A 24,677-nucleotide genomic window follows, 5' to 3' on the forward strand; every position below is an offset into this window, starting at 1 on the left:
TCCCCAGTTCTTCCACCTCTCTTGTAGCAAAAGCCACAGGCGAAAAATACATCTTTATTGTAACATCTTTAAAATCCAGTTAGCCATAAGAAAAGAATAACGCTTACACGTTTATGGTCAATTATGCACCCTTAATCATAGAAAGAGTGCATACTGCGCCAGTAATGCGTAAGCATTATCCGTGTACTATGGCTAGCTGGATTTTAAAGAGGATATAATAAAGATGGATTTTATTCCTCCATACCCAGTACTGAATCAGCACTTACTGATTCCTTGTTTTTCTGTTCCAGTGCAGGAGCTGAAAAAACATTGCCAGATCCTGCACATGACTAACAACAATGGTGTCTGCTGGATCCCATTAACTTTTATGGGGTCCTTCGTTTTCCATTAAGATGTCTGTCATTCTGCAGGACATGATAGCGCTGCATGCAGCTGGAATCTGCGATTGAGGCTACTAATGGATCTGCTGATGAAGTTAGCCGAACATCACTTATTTTTTGTTTTTACATGCTTGCCCTACTGCAATAAAATTCTGAGCTTATCTAAATCTGATGGTATCCCTGCTATCCATAGCTGTTTTAGTCTTCTAATACCAAGATCCATGAGAACTAACCTCCTCAAGCATCTAAAGCTCTGCTCACATCAGCATTGTGGCTTTCATTTATACCAGAAGCCAAAGTGCTGGACTGGAATCGGTCACACAACAAACATCAGTGGTGGCCAACGAACCCCATTGACTTCTAACAGGGTCCATGAGGTTGATGTAAAGCACCATTTTTTTCGTTCAAATATACCAGAATCTGCAGTGCAGATATGAATACAGTCTCATGTTTAATTATATTTTATTAATTCCTTTTCTTGTATTTATGTACTATATGCACTCATTGTGTTCTCAAATGAACAAAGTGCTGCGAACTGCAAATTGCGGTCCGCAATGCATGGGCACCGACCGTGGGGCTGCCGCACCTGAATGGGGTCTGCGATCCGCATCCCTTAAGGGGAATCTGTCACCAGTGACCTCCCTATTTAAAATGCTGCTTATTTCTTTTGTTGATCTGAGACTCCATTCACAAGTTATACTTTTTCTTAATATGCATATTACGCCTTTGGTGCAATGAGAGCGTCACCACTGCTCTTGTTGTACCCAAACTTTATTCCTTTCTGTGGCCAGCCCCTCCCTGGCTGCCTTGATTGACAGGCTCAGGCAGTGGCAAAGTAGCCATGGAGGGACTGGCCACAAAAATGAATGGAGCCTGGTTGCAACAAGAGCAACGGTGACACCCTCATTGCACCAAAAGCCAAATCTGCCAAAAAGTATCATAATGTCAGAACTTAGTCTCCAGTCAACAAGAGAGAAATCAGGTGAACCACAGCTGTGTGTCTATGCAGTTGTATAGGGAGGTCGCTGGTGACACATTCCCTTTAAAATTGTTCTAGTAACACAGTAAATTGCCAATAATTTGATATCTGTTCTCTGACAGCATGATTTATGACAGACTTGTTTCAACAACTGACAGTGTTCTTGCAGTAATTTAAAAATAGACCTAATAGGTATTCCAGGATTTTGATATTAATGAGCAATACTTGATTGACGCTAGACCTACACAGCTCCGTCCGTTATGTAGTTGATGGAGCTTTTACCTGCAGTGCTGCTGCCACTGAACTAAATAAGAGCAGCGTTGCAGTAACCAGCTCTGTCAACTACCCCACTAATCAGATAATTGGTGGGCTGTTAATCAGGTTATTTGTGACTTATCCTGATGATATGCCATCAATATCAAAATCTTGGCATACCTTTGTGTCCGTCATTTTGAATTGTGACATTAGGGTTTCTGATCAAAGTAAGGCTACATTCACACGACCGTAAGTGTTTTGCAGTCCGCAAATTGCCGGTTGTGGATTTCACATGTCCGGCGCCATACAGAAAATGCGGTTGCTGACAAGAATTGGACATGCTCCATATTTTTGTAGGGCCGCAGAAGGGAACTACAGATACTGTCCGCATTTTTTGCAGCCCCATTGAAATAAACGGGTCTGCACCCATTCCGCAAAATTGCTGAATGGATGTGGACCCCTTGATATGGTCGTGTGACTGTACCCTTAGTATATTGCTTGGCATTACTGAAGACGGTAATATGGTACAAAACACAAAGGGTTATTCATAAATCAATGTAGCAGGATTAGATTTGTCTTAAACCACATTTTTTTTTTATCTCAGGTTGGCCTCGTCTGGCATGGTTTGTTATTGATGGAAAGCATTTAATGAAGCCTCCCAAAGATTGGCATCCACATATCGGAGATGCCAGCAATGATCCCGCTTATATTGAGGTAAACTGTTAAAATGTAAATTCTGTTCCTACAGCTTCTTACAACACTTATTTCTAACAGACGTTTAATGCTCTGCCCTAAGAGAGCTTATTTTACGTTTACACTAGCGTTGGGCAATCCGGCAGCCTGCTTCTGTCGGCCAGACAAAAACAGCTGCATGCAGCAGTAGTTGTCCCCATGAAACCCAGCATTTATGCTGGAAAGCAGCCAGATCCCATTATAGTCATTGGGGATCCGGCGGTGAACGGCAGTATCAGCAGTGCCAGATACAGTGAAATTCAGCAAGCTGTTCTCTGCCGGACCAGCCTGACTGATTTCATGATGCAGATGTGAATGTACCCATTTAACGTCCCCACTGCAGTCATGCTGATAGTCAGTGCTTGGCCCTCATTCTAGATATATGTAAAACAAGTAATCAATATAAAGATGTGTTCATACTGCAGCAGAGGGTCAAGATGGATCTGCCCGCTGTAACTAATTGATGAAGCACTGCAAATTAAGGTGTCCAGGCATAATCTCCCACTTGATATGACACCAGTCTTGGAGACCATCCATCTGGCATCCAGCAACTATCATGGTCCTTTCTTAATTAATAGGACCACTTTATCTAAGAATTCCGTTAGGGATTCCGCTACCACAGACTCTAACTTATGGTCCGTGGTAGCGGAATCCATAACAGAATTTTTAGATAACCCAAACCTTGTACGCTGAACTTGAATACAGAAGTTTGTACAACACTAGACAGGAAGACCAAAAAACAATGCAACAGCACTCTGCAAACACCAATAAAGTACAATAATGCCATCATTATATATTATATTCTGGTGCTAATGCTACACTCATTTTATAAATGTGAGATTCTTGGCAAAAAAATTATTTGTGCCTGTCCGCCAGCGTCAAGACGATCTCTATAGGACAGGAATCTAACACTAAATGCTACCTGTTATGTGCCATACTGGCCACCTTAAAATCCAGGGAATGCAGGTCCAACATTCATGCTGAGCCCACTCTACACCTCTCCTGTACCAGAAGGCTTCCAATAAATGTAGGGAGAGCAGGCTACAACCTTATACTTGCACTAATTTAAAATCTGCCTATGGGGCAGACAGGCTAGTCAGGAGTGCAAGACCAATGGAGTCAGGAAAGCATGTTCTTTAATGTCTAACTTGTATACTCATTCTTATATCTCTTTTCTGTAGTACAAGACCAGCAAAGAAGGCAGCACTATGGGGGTCACAGTGTCTCAGTCAGCCATGTTGGCACACTGTCATTCTCTAACACAAGCCTGTGGCTACTCAGAAGGTGGGTCAGATTAGGTTACAGCATTTAATATAACAGTTGTAAACTACATTATCATAAATTTGCGGTGCTTTAAGAGGTTCTTATTTTCAGGACACAAACAGCTGCAGTTACATTAATTGATGGTCAGATATCTAGAGACTCATAAGAGTCCTATGTCATGTACAAAGCAGGTGGGCATAACATGTAGGCTGCCATCAGTTAGTGTGGCTCTGTTCCGGGAAAAAGTAAACCCATTTTTTTTCTAATATCTAAGTTCCTGTTCAGTGATGGTAAGTTCAGTGTTCGCCAGCGAACACATGCGGGCTGCCATCTTTAGTAAGGTAGACTCACCCGTCCGGCGATGCACAGGTAAGCCCTTACCTGTGCCGGGAGCCGGTCTGAAATCAAATGCAGTCACTGGGAGCAGGCAGTTCCGAGAACAGCCGCCGGTTGCCTTCATTGGGCTGTTCTCGGAACTGCCTGCTCCCGGTGACTGCATTTAATTTTAGACCGCCTCCTGGCACAGGCACAGGTAAGGGTTTAGCTGTGCATCGCCGGACGGGTGAGTTTACCTTACTAAAGATGGCAGCCCGCATGTGTTTGCTGGCGAACAGTGCGAACTGACCATCACTGTTCGTGTTCCCTCAAAAAAGCTGAGTATTGCAGCATTGCCAAATCTCATCTTCGTGCCATAAAAAAAAAAAATATATATTTTGGTCTGGATTTTAAATCCAAAGTTTGTCAATTTAATGTTGGGATTTCCATCATGAATTTCATACTTTTACACTGCGTAGGGTGAATCATAGAGCAAATTCTGTAAAAAATAAAATAAAAATAAAATCTGCAAGTGTTTGAAACTCCACTCGTTGTAAGAGCAGCTTCCTCTGTGGTAAAGTCAGACTACATTTAAATGGCTGCCATGTAATGCATTGCTTTCATGCATTTGCCTTGCAATGTAAACTGATTTGTCCCATTTACAAAAGCCAATTACTGTGATGATTCAGTACTTTCCACGTAATAGTAAAGGAGCTTGTACATAAAATGGAAGTTTTGACATGATTGACCACAGCTTTGCAACATCTTTGTTGGTTGCATGGATTGTACAGGTAAAATGCATTGAAACCATATTTTTTAAAGGGGTTGTCCTGCCATTTAAATAGAATTCCTATCGTCAGCTGTTTTACGAGGAGGCGGCGCTCCATGTGAGTGCTGCTTCCTCTTCACGCCACTATGTGTTGTCTCCTGTGGAGCGGCAGCACAGTGTAATTACAAGTACTCGCTATATTCAAGTGAATGGAGCGAGTACTTGGCATTACACTGCACTTACAAGAGTATGGGCAGTGTAGTAAACAGCTGATCGTGCCAGGTGTCAGACCCCTACCGATCAGATAGTGATGACCTATCCTGACAATTGGTCATCAATATAAATGGCAGGATAACCCCTTTACCTCCTACTTTGATAAATGTCTCTCATATATGTGACAATTGTAGAGATTACATGGGTGTTATTGATGCTATAAAAGCAGAAACACATTGTCAGAAGGATTCGATTTTTTTTTTTATTGTAGCTGAAACATTGATTAATGTCTTGGACTTCAAGAGGGATGCTGGTCTATGGCATGCAGTGCTCACTGTGAGTTCCTTTATTTTCTGACTATATATGAACCATACCACTGCCATACTAAAAGGTGTTACCCCAACTAATGGGTTTTCCTTATTTCAGAGTGTGATGAATCGCATGCATGTAGTCAGCATACCATATGCTTTGATGAAAGTGAATCCACTCTCCTGGATTCAAAAAGTTAATGCGTACAAAGGTATGTTCCTCGTGTCTCTATACAACTAGAGGATGGCATTCTGCCATCGTCTGTTTATGCTCTGGCTTATTCAACATTTCTGTAGGGCAAGAGAGGAAGTGCTAAGAGAGGAGTTATGTACTTATTAAGAGACCTGAAATCCAAATATATTACATTATCTCCCCACATTATGTAGCTGGTAAATTACAGTATTACTAAATGGCAGGGTTTATGGTACCTTTAAAGGGGTTGTCCAAGATTTTAGTATTGATGGATTATCCTCAGGACCCTTCCGATCAGTTGTAGCTCCATCACTGCAACTAAACCGCTCCATCCATTACAAGGTGGACTGAGCTTGTAACTGCAGCACTCCTCCCATTTACATCACTTGGAGCAGCGCTGCAGTTACCAGCTCCATCCACTACACAGTGGACGGAGCTGTGTAGTTTCTACAGCAACTTCCAGCGCTGGAGCTACTCTGAAACTGCTGATCGGCAAGGGTGCGGCTGATGCGATATTGATGGCCTATCTTGGCGATCAGTATTGAAGTAGTATTCCGGTAAAGTAACTTAATTTTTGAAAAACTGCATTAAGGCTGCAAGCTGTGATCCAACCAGAACCCATACCTATACATATAACCAGAGCTTCAATTTACCTTACAATCCATTTGTCTAGCTTCTGTGTGAGCCTGTAAGTATCATAGCGCCTGATCTTCCCTCACAAAACTTCAAAGACTACAATCCCCACAATCCCTAGCTTTCCTTGATGTTTACTGATTGGCGCCTGATATACAGTCCGGTCACGCCCCTCTGTAATCAGCAGCACACTGACACGCCCTATATTTCACAACACATTTAACTAGAAAACTGATGGCAACACACTGAGCATGCTCGACCTAACAAAAGCTCAGAACTACAGGTCGATGCCATGGTTATTTATGAGGGAACACAGTGGGTAGCAGAGGAAGAAAACTACTTTTATAACTACTGAACAGTAAATATGTGAAATGTACATTATATATTAGGTACCGTAATTATTGATGATGAATTAGTCTAAAACATAAGTTAGACTTTATTTTTCAAGCCAGAACAAAAAAACAAAACAAAAAACTATAGATATCTATGGCACAAAAAATACCAGATAATGAGGGGATATTGGAGCCATAGCCAGTGGTGTTTTTTTTTTTTTTTTGTTTGTTTTTTTAAATCACTGACCCCAAAAATGCACTGTAATTGAAGAAAAATGCCTTTACAAATGCATTTTTGTAGTGCATTTCATAATTCTCATAGACCTACAGCTGACATCTGGAGTTGGCCATTTTTGCCTAATAAACTCTGGAAGAAAATCACACAACTAAATTGCTGTAGTCAAAGCTATGTATTCTCTGCGTTAACCGTATTTCCAATAACAATTCACACAAATGGAGAACCGCTATTAAAGCTTAACATTTAATTAAAGCTACGTTAGAAGATGTGGGCCCATGAATCAAAAATAATTTCATTTTTTTTTCCAAAAAGCATGTAGCCTGGTAGCCAGTTGTCGCATCTCCTAGGCTTTAAACGGTAAATGTATTATAAAGGTGACAGAGGGTAGATAAGAATAGATATTTAAGAGACAGGGATACTGGGTCGCTAGCCCTATGTGTCCCTGTATCTATCCAATAGACCCTCCAGATGACCTTTGAAATCCCTCCTCCAAAGTGACAGTGACTGCCCAGTTTCGTCAAGTAATATGGAAACAGAGACAAGAAGAAGGGACTCCTAAATAAAATCAACACAATTGTCCCAAAGCGTTTCATTGGCTTCCACCAAATCCCCAGGGGACCAATTCCAAAAGTGATGTTATACCAAGGAACCCAATCAGGGGTCCCTGGAACATTCACAAGGCAATATATAATGTGTACTTAGCTGTCCAATAGTTCCTCAATATGGCTCAGCAGTGGATCTTTTGCGTGTGGCAGCAGGTAGTGTAAACTCCTGCTTATGACCGCAGCATGATGTGACGTCCTGTGAATTGCAGCAACCATATGAGCATCTCACCAACCAGCCACACTAAAACACTCAAAACCCCGCCCTCTGGTATCACATAACCGATCAAAAGGTCGATCACGTGAGGAGTCAGATGACTGAACCCACCACGTGATCGGAAAGAGCCGGCCTGAGAGCGCGTCCTCCAGATATAGGACCGCCCCCTTACATGGTGACACAGCCAGGCGGGAGCAAAGGCGGGGATGTGGGAGGCGACTGGGCTTAGATCGCCTCCCACTACATACCAGTCTATGTATTTAAAAATGCGTTGAACGCAACCTAAAGTCTAGATAAGCGCTCAAGGCAAAGAGAGGTTTCATTTACAGGTACTCAATACAATCAACAATCGGCGATAAAACAATGACTTGAAGTAAAGTAGGAGTTACTATGAAATGACTCGATGGTAGATATTACGCGATTAACAACCAAAGTGTCGCAGGGGACAAAGGCCAGATGAACAAGATTACAAGCACTGTACAGGAACTAGAGAACAATTACAGATCTAAGTGGACTAACAATTCCATACACTTGGGAATAAATAAATCGAGGATCTCGCCTAGTTGTCCAGAGTGGATCCATTTAGATGGACCCCAATACAAGTACAGGTATATCCTACAATCAAGTAGCTATACTGACCCTCTATATATCCATGCCAAGTGGAGATAGTAAAAAAACTTGGCAAATATTAATAGGAGGAAAGTGCACAAACAGGGTCCCACCTCACAATGATGGAGTATCAAATGTAACAACCAAAAAGTAATTTTTCATTTAGTCCTCTGGGATAGGCTGTTTTAAGTTAACAAATCCACCAGGTTTCTCTCTGCAATACTTTCTTGTCCCATTCACCTCCTCTCAAGTGGCTGAACAGCCTCAATGCCCATAAATCGAAGTTGGGAAAAATCTCCCCCATGATCCACTTCAATGTGTTTGGCCAGTGGGGTATCTTTATTATTTTTTTGAGCGTTTCAGCGCGACTTTAAGTCGGTTGGTGAGACGCTCATATGGTTGCTGCCATACGCAGGACATCACATCATGCTGCGGTCATAAGCAGGACTTTACACTACCTGCTGCCACACGCAGAAGATCCAATGCTGAGCCATATTGAGGATCTATTGGACACATTGTATATTGCCTTGTGAATGTTCCAGGGACCCCTGACTGGGTTCCTTGGTATAATAACTAGTGTTGAGCTAACTTTGTGTTTGAAGTTCGGCATACAAGGTTCGGGTTATCTAAGAATTCCGTTATAGATTCCGCTACCACGGACCATAACTTATATGGATTCCGCTATCATGGACCATAATGGAATTCTTAGAAAACCCGAACCTTGTATACCAAACTTGAAACACAAAGTTCGCTCATCCCTAATATCATTTTTGGAATTGGTCCCCTGAGGATTTGGCGGAAGCCAATGAAACGCTTTGGGACAATTGTGTTGATTTTATTTAGGAGTCCTTTCTTCTTGTCTCTGTTTCCATATTACTTGACGAAACTGAGAAGTCCCTGTTACTTTGGAAGAGTGATTTCAAGGGTCATCTAAAGGGTCTATTGGGTAGATACAGGGACACATAGGGCTAGCAACCCAGTATCCCTGTCTCTTAAATATCTATTTTTCTCTACCCTCTGTCACCTTTATAATATATTTACCGTTTGGTAGCCAGTTGTCGCATCTCCTAGGCTTTAAGCTACATGCTTTTTGGGAAAAAAATTTGATTCATCGGCCCACATCTTTTAACATAGCTTTAATTAAATGTTACGTTTTAATTGCGGTTATCCATTTGCGTGATTTGCTAATAAACTCTGTAACAAACATCAGTAGAAAAAAAAGCAGCAAATCTTCGAGAAAAATGCAAAACAAAAATGTGTAAAACCAACCTAAAGGAGTTTTCTTGTAAAAACCACTCTTAGCTATATGCCCTGTTAGGGCATAGTTTGGGCTGCCCGCTAAGGACTCCCTTCAAATGTGTCTAGGAGCTGTTAGCACTCTTACTCCACAGAGCATGGTTTCCTTGTCATGAACTGATGGCTAACAAGCCAAAAACTTTCTAAAGGTTTTATGTAAAGAGTAGCCTAGTTTTTTTTATATGCTATAAAAGTGTATTATGAGCTCCTTTTATTCTGAATGTCTTTTTGTGGTTATCAAGATGGTTTTAAATGTTCCACAATTCTGAAACAGGACTTGTAGTTGAACGTGTTTGTTCTTTCTTCAGCTCGTGTTGCACTAGTGAAGTCTAGAGACATGCACTGGTCTCTTCTGGCACAGAGAGATCAGCGGGACGTCAGCCTAGGCTCCCTGAGAATGCTGATTGTAGCTGATGGAGCCAATCCATGTAAGTTCCTATAGTCATAAAATGAAACACCAAAGAAAGAAATAAGGCCAGCACAGAAATGAATATATATATAAACTTTATTATAGTCTCAACACAAGACCAGAAGTAATAAAATACAGATAAAATACAAAACTGTGATGAATGAGGGACACACAGAAAAAAGACAGACACCACTAGTAATGAGCAAATAAATATAAATATATAAATGTCAATCTAGATATCACGGCTAATAACCTGTGTTATATAAATAGATACATATAGATATAACAAAGTATATAGGTAGATAAAGACGCCAGATATCAAGGATGCAGGTAAAGTCATAAATAATGTAACTAGATGAAGATCCAAAAACAGTACATACAAGGATAGATAAAGTGCAAAGTGCCGAAGTACAAGTACATGTATCAGATTGATAAATCATCCATAATAGAACCGTGAACTGGACAACCCCAACGTACGTTTCACGTTAGCTTCCTCAGGGGGCAAGGTGTGTGTGTGTGTGTGTGTGTGTGTGTGTATATATATATATATATATATATATATATTCCTATAGTCATAGCCTATGGCTAAGAACAGGCAGTGTGGCTAAAACCCATAGGTGTATAGTGGCTAATGGTCGCACAATTTTGAAGATTATACCATTCACTTGTATGGGAGCTTCGGGAACAGTACAGTCCACTCCATAGCTGCCATATCCAGGCTGCAAGAGATGAATACTCTTTAAATGTCTCCATAAAATCTTTTGTATCATACTCTTAATAGGGAGTTTACAATTTAAAAAAGAGTGTCTGTATTTTCAGGGTCTATATCATCTTGTGATGCCTTCCTTAACGTCTTCCAGTCGCGAGGTCTGAGGCCAGAAGTGATCTGTCCTTGTGCCAGTTCATCCGAGGCTCTCACAGTGTCCATGCGCAGGTGAATTACTTTATACTCATGTCTTGTCAACTCTGAATGCCTTTCGCTTCTTTCCATTGTATTTGAAATAAGTTTACTGCTCTAGTTTTGGTTATCTTGACCCTCCATCATTTTGTATTTTCTAGACCCCCAGATCTAGGTGGAGTTCCTCCTGGAAAGGTAGTTCTGTCAATGAACGGGTTAAGTTATGGTGTCATTCGAGCAGACACGGAGGAGAAATTGTCGGTTCTTACTGTGCAAGATGTGGGACAAGTAATGCCTGGGGGTAAGAGGATTCATTGATCTTCTTTGTCCAGTATTTCTTGCTTCCATACAGAAGTGACTCATAGTTTTTGTTTGTAGCCACCATGTGTGTGGTAAAAGTGGAGGGAGCACCATATCTATGTAAGACGGATGAAGTTGGAGAGCTGTGTGTCTCCTCAAACTCCACAGGCACTGCGTACTATGGTCTTCATGGAATTACCAAGAATATCTTTGAGGTGTGTAATATTGAATGAAAGGTGCATACTGGGATGATCTATACAGGGAGTGCAGAATTATTAGGCAAGTTGTATTTTTGAGGATTATTTTTATTATTGAACAACAACCATGTTCTCAATGAACCCAAAAAACTCATTAATATCAAAGCTGAATATTTTTGGAAGTAGTTTTTAGTTTGTTTTTAGTTTTAGCTATTTTAGGGGGATATCTGTGTGTGCAGGTGACTATTACTGTGCATAATTATTAGGCAACTTAACAAAAAACAAATATATACCCATTTCAATGATTTATTTTTACCAGTGAAACCAATATAACATCTCAACATTCACAAATATACATTTCTGACATTCAAAAACAAAACAAAAACAAATCAGTGACCAATATAGCCACCTTTCTTTGCAAGGACACTCAAAAGCCTGCCATCCATGGATTCTATCAGTGTTTTGATCTGTTCACTATCAACATTGCGTGCAGCAGCAACCACAGCCTCCCAGACACTGTTCAGAGAGGTGTACTGTTTTCCCTCTTTGTAAATCTCACATTTGATGATGGACCACAGGTTCTCAATGGGGTTCCGATCAGGTGAACAAGGAGGCCATGTCATTAGTTTTTCTTCTTTTATACCCTTTCTTGCCAGCCACGCTGTGGAGTACTTGGACGCACATGATGGAGCATTGTCCTGCATGAAAATCATGTTTTTCTTGAAGGATGCAGACTTCTTCCTGTACCACTGCTTGAAGAAGGTGTCTTCCAGAAACTGGCAGTAGGACTGGGAGTTGAGCTTGACTCCATCCTCAACCCGAAAAGGCCCCACAAGCTCATCTTTGATGATACCAGCCCAAACCAGTACTCCACCTCCACCTTGCTGGCGTCTGAGTCGGACTGGAGCTCTCTGCCCTTTACCAATCCAGCCACGGGCCCATCCATCTGGCCCATCAAGACTCACTCTCATTTCATCAGTCCATAAAACCTTAGAAAAATCAGTCTTGAGATATTTCTTGGCCCAGTCTTGACGTTTCAGCTTGTGTGTCTTGTTCAGTGGTGGTCGTCTTTCAGCCTTTCTTACCTTGGCCATGTCTCTGAGTATTGCACACCTTGTGCTTTTGGGCACTCCAGTGATGTTGCAGCTCTGAAATATGGCCAAACTGGTGGCAAGTGGCATCTTGGCAGCTGCACGCTTGACTTTTCTCAGTTCATGGGCAGTTATTTTGCGCCTTGGTTTTTCCACACGCTTCTTGCGACCCTGTTGACTATTTTGAATGAAACGCTTGATTGTTCGATGATCACGCTTCAGAAGCTTTGCAATTTTAAGAGTGCTGCATCCCTCTGCATCTCACTATTTTTTACTTTTCTGAGCCTGTCAAGTCCTTCTTTTGACCCATTTTGCCAAAGGAAAGGAAGTTGCCTAATAATTATGCACACCTGATATAGGGTGTTGATGTCATTAGACCACACACCTTCTCATTACAGAGATGCACATCACCTAATATGCTTAATTGGTAGTAGGCTTTCGAGCCTATACAGCTTGGAGTAAGACAACATGCATAAAGAGGATGATGTGGTCAAAATACTCATTTGCCTAATAATTCTGCACTCCCTATGTATGTGTGTGTGTGTGTGTGTGTATATATATATATATATATATATATATATATATATATATATATATATATATATAAAATATGTGAGCTTATCCTCCTATTTTTTTATTTTATTTTTTTGTCTCTCAGACTATGCCACTTACTGCCAATGGAGATCCCGTTTCTAGCCAGCCATTTCTTAGAACTGGGCTTCTAGGCTTCATTGGGCCAGTGAGTATTCCTGTGAATTCACATGTGGTAGATATTGTTTGCAGACATTTCTTCGACTGAAAACCAGTTCAATGTAAATAGGGATTGCAGAAATCTGTGTGCTTGCTGCCCTAAAAACCCTAATTTAGAAGAATGGCACTGATTTTCAATCACAGAAATTGAATATTTTTTTCAAAGACCTCTTCTTAAACATTTGGCAACTTTTATGTTATATCTTTCACTTCCTGCAGGAGCGTTTGGTATTTGTTGTTGGGAAGGTGGATGGTCAGATGGTCGTAAGTGGACGCAGGCACAGCTGCGATGATGTAGTAGCAACAGCCCTCGCTGTAGAGCCAATGAAGTTTGTTTACAGAGGCAGGTAAGAATATGAAATGGGTCTTAACCAAGCTAGAAAATGTTTGGTGCATATAAGATAGGGATGATGTGTATAAGCCACCGCTTATGTGAGGTAGTGCATACAGAGGGGCGCTTTGGACTAACCCCAATCATGCAGGTCCCACAGTTACTTGCAAGAGGGTTAGCTATTATCTCCAGAGGGAAAAGCCCAGCCAGCAGTTACAGGTGAAACGAAAAAAAATTGAATATCGTGCAAAAGTTCATTTATTTCAGTAATGCAACTTAAAATTAGAATATTGTGAAAAGGTTCAATATTCTAGCCTCAAAGTGTCACCCTCTAGTCAGCTAATTAATCCATACCCCCTGAGCAAAGGGTACCTGAGATTGTGGCTTTGGGGTTTCATAAGCTGTAAGCCATAATCATCCAAATTATAATGAATAAAGGCTTGATATATCTCGCTTTGTATGTAATGAGTCTCTCAAGTTAGTTTCACCTTTTAAGTTGCGTTACTAAAATAATGAACTTTGCACGATATTCAAATTTTTTGAGTTTCACTTGTATATGCGAATACTGATTCCAGCTGTCCTCTGTAACAGAAGTCACTTATTAAACCTGCTCTCTGTTCTGATCAATGGAGGTTTGCATTCTTAGGGCCCCTTTATGACCTCTACTAACCACATTAAAAGAGTTGTCCACTTTGGGCATCCCTTTTAAACAGGTGCTTGACAGTTAAAGGGCATCTGTCAGTAGATTTGTACCTATGAAACTGGCTGACCTGTTATATGTGCGCTTGGCAGCTAAAGGGATGTGTTCGTCCATGTTCATATGTGCCTGCATTTTTTAGAATAATTGTTTTAATATATGCAAATGAACCTATAGGAGCAACGGGGGCATTACTGTTACACCTAAAGGCTCTGCTCACTTTGCAGCAGCCACACCCTCTGCATTTTGACAGGACCAGTCAGTGAAAACATCATCATGCCTGGACATGTCACAGTGCAGAGGGATTGGAAGTTGCAGAGAGAGCAGAGACTCTAGGTCAGGGATGGCCAACCTGAGGCTCTCCAGCTGTTGCAAAATTAAAACTCCCATCATGCACGCACAGTCTACAGCTATCAGCCTACAGCAGGGCATGGTGGGAGTTGTAGTTTTACAACAGCTGGAGAGCTGCAGGTTGCCCATGCCTGCTCTAGGTGTAGCGGCAATGCCCCCATTGCTCCCAGAGGCTAATTTGCATATATTAAAATATCATTTTTATCAGCAATGCAGGCACATATGAACATGGGACAAAGGTCTCGTTCACACGACTGTATGTCTTTTTCAGTGTTTTGCGGGCCGTTTTTCCCTTTTTTTTTTTTTTTTTTTTTTTTTTTTTTTTTTTTTTTTTCCCCCCAGTAGTGTTTCCGGTTCCGTTCTGTTTTTCCGTTCTGTTTTTCCATATGGCATATACAGTAATTGCATAAATTGGGCTGGGCATAACCTTTTCAATAGATGGTTTCACAAAAACGTAACTGATACGGAAGACATACAAAGTACATTCAGTATGTGTTCCGTTTTTTTTGCGGACCCATTGACTTGAATGGAGCCACGGAACGTGATTTGCGGGCAATAATAGGACATGTTCTATCTTTCAAAGGAACGGAAATTCGGAAACGGAATGCATACGGAGTACATTCCGTATTTATTTTTTATTTTATTTGTGGAACCATTTAAATGAATGGTTCCGTATACGGAACGCAAAAAAAGTTTGTGTGAATGAGCCCCAACACAAATGTCTTCAGCTGCCAAGCGCACATGCAACAGATGAGCCAGTTTATTTGGGAAAACTCTGATAACAGATACCCTTTAAAATAGCATAAGCAAATAACAAGGTGCAGTGAGAAGTTATTAATGTGGGGTTGTATGCTCTGCTCTCTGTTAGGATAGCCGTATTTTCAGTAAACGTGCTGCATGACGAGAGGATTGTACTGGTAGCTGAGCAGCGCCCAGACTCTTCAGAAGAGGACAGCTTCCAGTGGATGAGTAGAATACTGCAGGTAATTGGCTGATTTCCACTAGAATCTTGGGCTGAAGCCAGTTTACTAGTGGTGGTTTAATCCTCTTTCTGTTTCTACAGGCAATAGACAGCATTCACCAAGTGGGTGTGTACTGCCTGGCACTTGTACCTGCAAACACTCTTCCCAAAGCACCTCTAGGTGGGATTCACATCTCTGAAACAAAGCATCACTTTTTAGAGGGTTCTCTGCATCCATGCAATGTTCTCATGTGCCCGCACACGTGCGTCACTAATCTGCCAAAACCTCGACAGAAACAGCCAGGTATTTTGCATACTTTTTTACATACATAACAGGAACATGTTCCAAGAAAAATTAATGTCTGGTTTATTTTCCTAGATGTGGGTCCTGCTTCCATGATTGTGGGAAACCTAGTGGCTGGAAAAAGAATTGCACAGGCTTGTGGAAGGGATGTCTCACAGCTAGAAGACAATGACCAGGCAAAGAAGGTAGAACCAAATGTACACTGTCTTAATGGTTTTGTGCTAGTGGCCTTTAGAAAACCTTTTCTTAAACAATCTTTGTTTGTACTTGCAGTTCTTGTACCTGGCTGATGTTTTACAGTGGAGGGCACAAACCACTCCCGATCATCTTCTGCTTCTCCTGCTTAATTCCAAGGTGAAGATCTTTATTGTATCATTTGCCAAGACTTTGTGTATTGTTGGGTAAAACACTTAGTTAAGGTTAAAGGTGTTTTTTTGTGTTAAATAATTCTATCTCACCTTGCAAGATGCATTATATAAAGGATCACATATTTGTTTAAAGGGGTTTCTGGAACTTGGATAGTAATGACCTATTGTTTGGATAGGTCATCAATATCAGATCAATGAGGGGGGAGGCGACGACTCCCGCCACTCCACTGTTTGAAGGGGCGCTCTGACATCATGTTGTACCAAAGATGTTGCTGTACATTGTATATAACAGCTCAGTCCTATTCACTTGAATGGGACTGAGCTACAGAAAGGCCTTGTGACCGAGGTACGTGACATCCCAGGCCAAGGAAGAGGCTGCGCTCCTTACCGGAGTGCTGCGGCCTCTTCCAAGAGCTGATCGGCATTGGTGCCAGAAGTAAGACCTGCACCGATCTGATATAGATCACCTGTCCTGAAGATAGTTTGTCAGTATTTAAAGGGGTTCTCCCACGAAAAATATTTTACCGTTTTCAAACCAGCACCTAAATCTGAATACTTTTACAATTGCATGTAATTAAAAATTTTGTATCTCCACTGAGTTATTCAATAAAATGCATCTGTATAGTGCCCCTTATTTCTTTAACCTGCTCATTAAGAAGGCCGCACATGCTCAGTTTGATCTTTCAACTGCCTCCTGAGCTGTGATAGGGAGAGCTGACACGCCTCCTGAGCTGTGATGGGGAGAGCTGAGACAAGCCCCCTGAGCTGTGATAGGGAGAGCTGAGACACGCCTCCTGAGCTGTGATAGGGAGAGCTGAGACACGCCCCCTTAGCTGCAGCAGACAATACACTCCTCTTGAGCTGTCAGCTTGATATAAATCTAGCAGAGCAATGAATGGGGAGATCTCGGGATCCATATAAGGTACAGGGCTGGTTCTAGATTTGTTAGAAAGATATTGTCCTGGACTATATGATCTCTGATTTTCATGTTTTACATTATTCATGGAATAACCCCTTTAAGTCCTGGCAAACAACTTTTAGGGGTTGTCTCATTTCACAGATACTGAGGAGAGATGAGACCAAGGGGGAACAGTGCAGCAGCTCCGCGCTTGCCAAGTTTCAGTAACTCCCATTGCAGTGCATGGGAGATACAGAAACCGCGCAGCAAAGCAAGCTATGCTGTTTCCATAGCTCAGAAACGGCACAACCTGCTGTGCTACACTGTTTCTATAGCACCCATGCACTGCAATGGGAGCTACGTAAACGAGTGCTGAGTTGTTTGCCGGAACTTGGTCTCATCTCTTCTTAGTAACGTCGAAATAATAAAAATTCTTTAAGTTTCAGCATAAATAGGTCTTATATTGTATGGATATGAGAATTGCATTCTAAGCACTCAGGGGAATATAGCCACTAATTGAATAGGATTTATCATGTGATGCCTCGTTCTGTAACTCTTGGAGGCTTGCTACTCTTAACCTACTGTATGCCTTATTTGATTTACCATTCACAGGGTGCTGTGGTCAGCTCTGCATCCTGTTTGCAGTTGCACAAGAGAGCAGAACGTGTGGCTGCTGGGCTACTAGAGAAAGCTCGTCTCAATGTTGGGGATCATGTAGCCCTTGTATTTCCTCCAGGTGAGAGCAACAGAATCAATGTGTTACAATTCTGTAAGGTATGCGGCTGTTGTGTTTAAGTGATAAGCAATAGGTGACATGCTCTGCTGAACCAAACATGTATGTATGGGGGAGTCGGGAGAGATAGCTGTTGTCCAACAGCTACTGAATGTGCATGGCCAGCTTAAGGTTTATAAAGTGCGTTTAGAAAAGTTCCCAACATCCCAAACGTGTCCATTTGGTTACATTAGTGAGACCAAAAGAGTGGCCTCTGGCTGGCAATTTTATTTATTTTTTTAAATCTGATAGCATCGTAGACTAGGGCTGCAGCTATCGACTATTTTTGTGATAGAGTATTCTATCGATTAATCCAACGATTAATCGAGTACTCTAATTTTAAAAAAAAACTAATTAAAAGAACGATTTCATTTATAAAAACTCATCAGAGCAACCCCCCCACCCTTTAACGATGGGACCCTAAGAATAACAAATGCCCCTTTATGGTATCTGTCTGAAGGATCTGTTTAACACATACATCCTGGCATATATGTATATAAACAAGAGCCATAAACTTAATGTTAACACAGCCTTAGGCTTCGTTCACACAAGCGTTCAGCCTTTCCGTTCTGCTGCTCCGTTATAGGAGCAGGAGAACGGAAAGGACGGATTGGGCACATAACGGAGCCGAGCGGAGCATGCAGGACTTTTGTCTGCGCTCCAAAATCATCTTCTAAGCGTAAACCTAACGGACCCCATTATAGTCTATGGGGTCCGTAGGCTCCGCTCACCTCAGTTATGTGCCCAATCCGTCCTTTCCGTTTTCCTGCTCCTATAACAATGCAGAACGGAAAGGCTGAACGCTGATGTGAACTCAGCCTTAAAGAGGACCTTTCACTAGTGTACAAACTAAAAACTAACTATACCTGTGGGCAGAGCGGCGCCCAGGGGTCCCCCTGCACTTACTAGTATGCCTGGGCGCCGCTCCGTTCGCCCGGTATAGGCTCCGGTGTCTCAGCTCCGTCTGTTGTAACTGGAATGATTTTTTGTAGGAGGCGTGTCCCTTGCTGCAGCACTGGCCAATCGCAGCGCACAGCTCTTAGCCAGGCTATGAGCTGTGTGCTGCGATTGGCCAGCACTACAGCAAGGGACACGCCTCCTACAAAAAATCAGTCCAATACAACAGACGGAGCTGAGACACCGGAGCCTATACCGGGCGAACGGAGCGGCGCCCAGGCATACTAGTAAGTGCAGGGGGACCCCTGGGCGCCGCTCTGCCCACAGATAGTTAGTTTTTAGTTTGTATACGAGTGAAAGGTCCTCTTTAAATAGGACCTTTCACCACTCCTGAGATGCCTGTTTTAACAGCTACATTCATCTCCCATGTAATAACAATTCTGGGGCATCTATTCTTCTCTATGTTGTGCCATTCCTTTATTATTTCTACTAGAAGTTAAGCATGCATTGCAGGCAGTCTGCAGTAAGGGTACAGAGGGGAGGTAACCAGTTAGGTGTACCTGCATATACTCACTCTCTTCAATCAGCGCTGCCATTTTCAGACTGTGCAGGTACAAACCACCCCTCTGTACCCTTACTGTAGACTGCTAGAAATTCATTCACAACATAGAGTCCTAAGAATAGATACTCCAGAATTGTTATTACACTCGGAATGCATGAAGCTATTAAAATAGGCATGTCAGGGGTGGTGACAGGTCCTCTTTAAATACAGTTTTATTTACTCGTGTTGTAAAATGATGCCACTTTCTATACTAATGTTTGTTTGGTTTGCTTAGGCATTGACCTTATTGCCACATTTTTTGGTTGCCTTTATGCTGGTTGTATTCCCATCACCGTGCGTCCTCCACACCCGCAAAACCTTGCTACCACTTTGCCTACTGTGAAGATGATTGTAGAGGTTAGTGCATCCAGAATGTATGTCTGTCTGTGTCCTATCCACAAGTTGTATGCGCAGGGTAGGTCAATGTAAAGAATACCTTCACCAGTTTGCAGTCTAAAATACTTATAATTGGTGCCAAACTACATCTTAAAGGCGTTGTTCAGGATTTTGATATTGATTGCCTAGCCCCAGGATAGGCCATCAATATCAGATCGGTGAAGGTCTGACACCCCATATACCTGCCTATCGGCTATTTGGGATTAGCTCCAGTGCCATATATAAACAATGGACAAGAGTTGTGTAGATCCAGTGCTGGAACTACAAGTAAACCGCTGAGATGCGAGATTTGCACTGATCTGATATTGATGGCTAATTGGGAGGATAGGCCATTAATATTGAAATCCTGGACAACCCAGTAAGGGATCGCTCTCTCAGGCAGGGTAGTGATGACAGACCACAGTGAATTTTTAAGTCTAAAGAGTGCTTTATTACTGGTCAGCATATACAGATAAACCCTCCCCAGTTATATCATAACTACATTATATCAAGACTACAGCACCAGCATAACAAAATAAAACAACAAAAATTAATACCTGCCAGTCTAGGCATTGGCTAATACACAGCGTTTTTCTAGCTCACCTTTACAGTTCACAACATAAGAGAGAGATGGCTTCATACAACCTCACCGTCTGTTATTACCCAAGCTCCAACCTTGCAGGTTAGCTTCTCCAGGCATAGCTTCTCAGACTGACAGACTGGACTACACCTGGGGATCCCTCAGGCTAGGGGAAAGCATGACCTGGAAGGGGGTGAACTGGGAGGTCCCACTACCAAACCTACCTTCCCAGTCTAAATAGAATCCAGCCCTTGAACTTTAACAAAAATAGCTCCAGCAACTAAGTTTGCTGAAGCCAGTGCCATCTTTCTGGATTTTACTTACCTCACCCAGTTGAGGAACCTGGGTGGGACATACACCCCTTCCACAACCTTACCGTGGTGAGCAGATATTCTTTTGTTCACAGGTTAGCAAGTCCTCTTGTATCCTCACAACTCAAGCAATAATGCGTTTGCTTAAATCAAAAGAAGCTGCTGCTGCTGTAGACATCAAGACCTGGCCAACCATTCTGGACACTGGTAAGAGTTCTAGTAGAATGGATGAATGTGTGGCTGTAAATGGTACGCCAGTCTTAATATAAAGTCCGTTGGCATAAAATGAGCTAAATTTATTAGAGGCATAAGTCTCTTAATAAATTTGCACTATAATTTACACCAGTTTTTCCCGTAAATTATAGTAAATGTAACTAGCTGAGGAGGCCAAACCCCTTCTGCTAAGTCCCACCCAGTTTTTTAAAGTGGTGAGAACAGTAAAGTCGCAAATGATGACGTAAATATGGTGTACACCATCATTTTTCTACTTTTATACTCCACAAAAGTTACGGAAAACTCTTAGTAAATGTGTAGTCCATGTGTGTAATAAAGGGTGATCTTCAGTCTCAACTGAAGTAGTGAACACAGGAAAGGTTTACAGAATAAGGGTATGGCTACACTGGTTGCACGACATCTATCGCAGCCAGGATAGTAGAGTAGCGGTGATTCCTTATAAAAAAAAAAAATGGGATGACTACGTCAGTCATAAAAAAAAAGCACTGTTGGGTTTTTTGCGACTTGCACAGCGATCCAATTCATTACCTTGAGATCACCGCTACTCTGCTATCCTGGCCGCGACCAGTGTAGTCGTACACTAAATGAGTATTCATTATCGCTACTAATGCCCTCTGCTTTCATGTTTTCATAGAAGACATGCCCAAGAAGAAAATAGCTCGTGTTTTCAGGCCAACGTCACCAGATACCCTGGCTTATTTGGATTTCAGTGTGTCTACCACAGGGATCTTAGCTGGAGTGAAGGTAAGACAGTAATGTTTCGGTACAGGACATGAGTTTACCTTCATAAGTATGTATACATTACCTATAGTAAATACTTGGCTTTAGTCTACCACTTCCAGTAATTGTGCCTTTGTCGATTTAAGTTGGTCTTAATTATTTCATCTGCAGATGTCTCATTCAGCCTGCAGTGCCTTATGTCGATCCATAAAACTGCAATGCGAGTTGTACCCATCTCGGCAGATTGCTATCTGTTTAGACCCATACTGTGGCTTGGGCTTTGCCCTTTGGTGCTTGTGCAGGTAAAGTCTCATATTCACTCTGTCTTCATGTTGTAAAGTTTACTCAATGCAGAGATGCACATATTAATTTGTGTATAGTGTTCACAAAGGGGGAGAGGGGTTCTCTTTAGTAATTTACTTAATGTATTAATTGCCTTTTATCTCCTTTATACAGTGTTTACTCTGGGCATCAATCTATCCTAGTTCCCCCTCTCGAGCTGGAGACTAATGCATCCCTATGGCTCAGTGCAGTTAGTCAGTACAAAGTACGTGTCACTTTCTGCTCTTACTCGGTCATGGAGATGTGTACCAGAGGTTTGGGCACACAAACTGGCACCCTTAAGGTAAGAATCTATTCATTATTGTAAGATCGTGTTTGTCTATTCACCATTTCTAGCTGTCTTCCCTCATTTTGTCCTAAACCAGTATATTTTTTTTCTTACCTCCCCAGCTCACCCTCTTGTTACATACCGTTTTTTTTTCCTTTTCTTTCTATGTGGTGTTCCTTTTCCTAAACCTTAAATCCTTTCCCTGATGTGTTCATTCCCTTGCCCAGTCCCGGGGTGTGAACCTGTCCTGTGTGCGCACATGTATGGTGGTAGCAGAAGAAAGGCCACGGATCTCACTCACGCAGTCCTTCTCTAAGCTGTTCAAAGACCTGGGACTGTCCACCCGAGCGGTGAGCACCACATTCGGCTGTCGAGTCAACGTGGCCATTTGTTTGCAGGTAAGCTTTTGGGTTCTGCCTCTTAGCAAATTGATATCTGCAAGGTATTGATCACATTTCTGTACATAATTAAAGCAAGTGGTCATGTTGAGATGTGTCTTCTGACAACCTCTGATTACTCCCTCCATCACTCTCATATTGTTTGGTTTCTTACTTCTCTTTATGGTTCCTCTTTCAGCCCAACAGACTGGGCAAGCTTGCTGATCAGGTATGGGGTCTGCATGTGTGTGCTGACATGCTAACTGAAGCGTGCTTTGCTCTGGGCTCCGCTGGGCAGTACAGCAGAGGTGTGTGTCAGCACAGGAATGGCAGAAGGGGTATGTGTTCAGATTTAGGCCGCACACAAGGCGGGAGATTCAGTTGCTTGTGTAGACAGAAAAGTAGTGTTTACCTAGATGCAAGGCGGAATTAGAACTGGCTGTAGATCAGGACTGTACACCATGTGCTTTTTAGAATGTGTTTGTACTGCTTCTCACCTGCATGGCAGTCCCTGCTCCGAATAATGTCCAAGTCTGGTTTATCAGTTGGAAAAAAAAATGTTATTTTACAGGGCACTGCAGGTCCTGACCCAACCACGGTCTATGTAGACATGCGAGCTCTGCGCCATGACAGGTACTGACAGTCTCCGTCCGCCTACTTTATATGATTCTTCGTACAACCTTTTCTGTAACTATTATCTCTTCTCTTAAGAGTGCGACTAGTGGAGAGGGGTTCACCGCATAGTCTGCCCTTAATGGAATCTGGAAAGGTAAGTTTCTGTTTGTGATTATATAACCCAATAGCAACCAAGTCTTCTTTTTTTCTACCCTACATAGTATGCAATTAGAGCAGTGTAGTGAATAGAGGCAGTGGCATTCGCTTATTGCACCCAGTGATCATTGAGTGCCCCCTTTATATTGTGGAGCTCCTGGGTGCCTGCAGACCTGGAACAGCTCTGCCAGTTACAAGTGGCATGACAGGGGGCGGTTTAACCCTATAATGGGGCTGTTAAATTCCGCAGTTACAGTAAAAAAAACCTGCAAAATATAAAAATAAAAACGAGTTAATGTCCGCAGGGGTATTTTATAACCTCATGGGTGATTATATTAGTAAAACAGTTAAGAAACTGAAATATAAATTACTACATAATATGTAGCAAAAGAACTGATACAAAATAAGGAAACCATCCTAACACTTTGTTTAGTGTGAATTGGCAAATTTAAATAAAGGACTAAATTGATTTATTGTCCTGTATGCTTATATTACAGGGAATCGTCATCAGAGTTTTGCAAGTGTGTGTGTGTGTGTGTGTGTGTATATATATGTATGTGTATATATGTATATGTATATGTGTGTATATATATATATATATACACACACACACACACACACACACACACACACACACACACACACACGAACAGAAGTATTTGAACAGCCTGCGATTTGCAAGTTCTTCCGCTTAGAAATTATGGAGGGGTCTAAAGTTCACATTGTAGGTGCATTCCCACTCTGAGGGACAGAATAAAAAATCAAGGAAATCACATTGTATCATTTTTAAAGAATTTATTTGTCTTGCACTGCTGATCATAAGTATTTGAACACCTGAGAAAATCAGTGTTAATATTTGGTACAGAAGCCTTTGTTTGCGATTACAGAGGTCAAACGTTTCCTGTAGGTCTTGACCAGGTTTGCACTGCAAGAGGGATTTTGGCCCACTCTTCCACACAGATCTCTTCTAGATATGTCAGGTTTTGGGGCTGTCGCTGAGCAACAGAGTTTTAGCTCCCTCCAAAGATGTTCTATTGGATTTAGGGCTGGAGACTGGCTAGGCCAGTCCAGAACCTTGATATGCTTCTTAGGGAGCCACTCCTTGGTTATCCTGGCTGTGTGCTTCGGGTCGTTGTCATGTTGGAAGACCCAGCCACGACCCATCTTCAATGCTCTGACTGAGGGAAGGAGGTTGTTGCCCAAAATCTCACAATAAATGGCCCCATTCATCCTCTCCTTAATACAGTGCAGTCGTCCTGTCCCCTTCGCAGCAAAGCACCCCCAAAGCATGATGTTACCAACCCCATGCTTTACAGTAGGGATGGTGTTCTTGGGATGCAACTCATCCTTTTTTTTCCTCCAAACACGACAAGTGAAGTTTAGACCAAAAAGTTCTACTTTGGTCTCATCTGACCACATTAATTTCTCCCATGCCTGCTCTGGATCATCCAGATGGTCATTGGCAAACTTTAGACGGGCCTGGACATGTGATGACTTGAGCAGGGCAACCTTCCGTGCAATGCATGATTTGAAACCATGG

General features: G+C 42.0%; 1 protein-coding gene across 4 annotated transcripts in view; it reads left to right on the plus strand.

The window, feature by feature from the left end:
• DIP2A (disco interacting protein 2 homolog A) overlaps positions 1–24,677 on the plus strand; it is a 105,132-nt gene that overhangs the window by 77,965 nt on the left and 2,490 nt on the right. For 2 of the 4 annotated variants that reach the window (XM_044304914.1, XM_044304916.1), the window contains 24 exons: positions 2,219–2,328; positions 3,528–3,630; positions 5,178–5,242; positions 5,333–5,426; positions 9,643–9,762; positions 10,563–10,677; positions 10,803–10,942; positions 11,020–11,156; positions 12,888–12,968; positions 13,199–13,326; positions 15,227–15,341; positions 15,422–15,623; positions 15,699–15,808; positions 15,897–15,977; positions 17,502–17,625; positions 19,395–19,516; positions 20,521–20,632; positions 21,294–21,403; positions 21,551–21,681; positions 21,836–22,004; positions 22,217–22,387; positions 22,566–22,595; positions 22,938–22,999; positions 23,078–23,135. In XM_044304914.1, coding sequence (XP_044160849.1) covers positions 2,219–2,328; positions 3,528–3,630; positions 5,178–5,242; positions 5,333–5,426; positions 9,643–9,762; positions 10,563–10,677; positions 10,803–10,942; positions 11,020–11,156; positions 12,888–12,968; positions 13,199–13,326; positions 15,227–15,341; positions 15,422–15,623; positions 15,699–15,808; positions 15,897–15,977; positions 17,502–17,625; positions 19,395–19,516; positions 20,521–20,632; positions 21,294–21,403; positions 21,551–21,681; positions 21,836–22,004; positions 22,217–22,387; positions 22,566–22,595; positions 22,938–22,999; positions 23,078–23,135 — 2,690 coding nt within the window. Of the gene's footprint in view, positions 1–2,218; positions 2,329–3,527; positions 3,631–5,177; positions 5,243–5,332; positions 5,427–9,642; positions 9,763–10,562; positions 10,678–10,802; positions 10,943–11,019; positions 11,157–12,887; positions 12,969–13,198; positions 13,327–15,226; positions 15,342–15,421; positions 15,624–15,698; positions 15,809–15,896; positions 15,978–17,501; positions 17,626–19,394; positions 19,517–20,520; positions 20,633–21,293; positions 21,404–21,550; positions 21,682–21,835; positions 22,005–22,111; positions 22,388–22,565; positions 22,596–22,937; positions 23,000–23,077; positions 23,136–24,677 lie in introns of those variants that run through there. The other 2 variants (XM_044304915.1, XM_044304917.1) reach the window with 2 other exon arrangements.

The sequence above is a fragment of the Bufo gargarizans genome, chromosome 8 (assembly GCF_014858855.1).
Source record: "Bufo gargarizans isolate SCDJY-AF-19 chromosome 8, ASM1485885v1, whole genome shotgun sequence".
NCBI classification, from domain to species: Eukaryota; Metazoa; Chordata; class Amphibia; order Anura; family Bufonidae; genus Bufo; species Bufo gargarizans.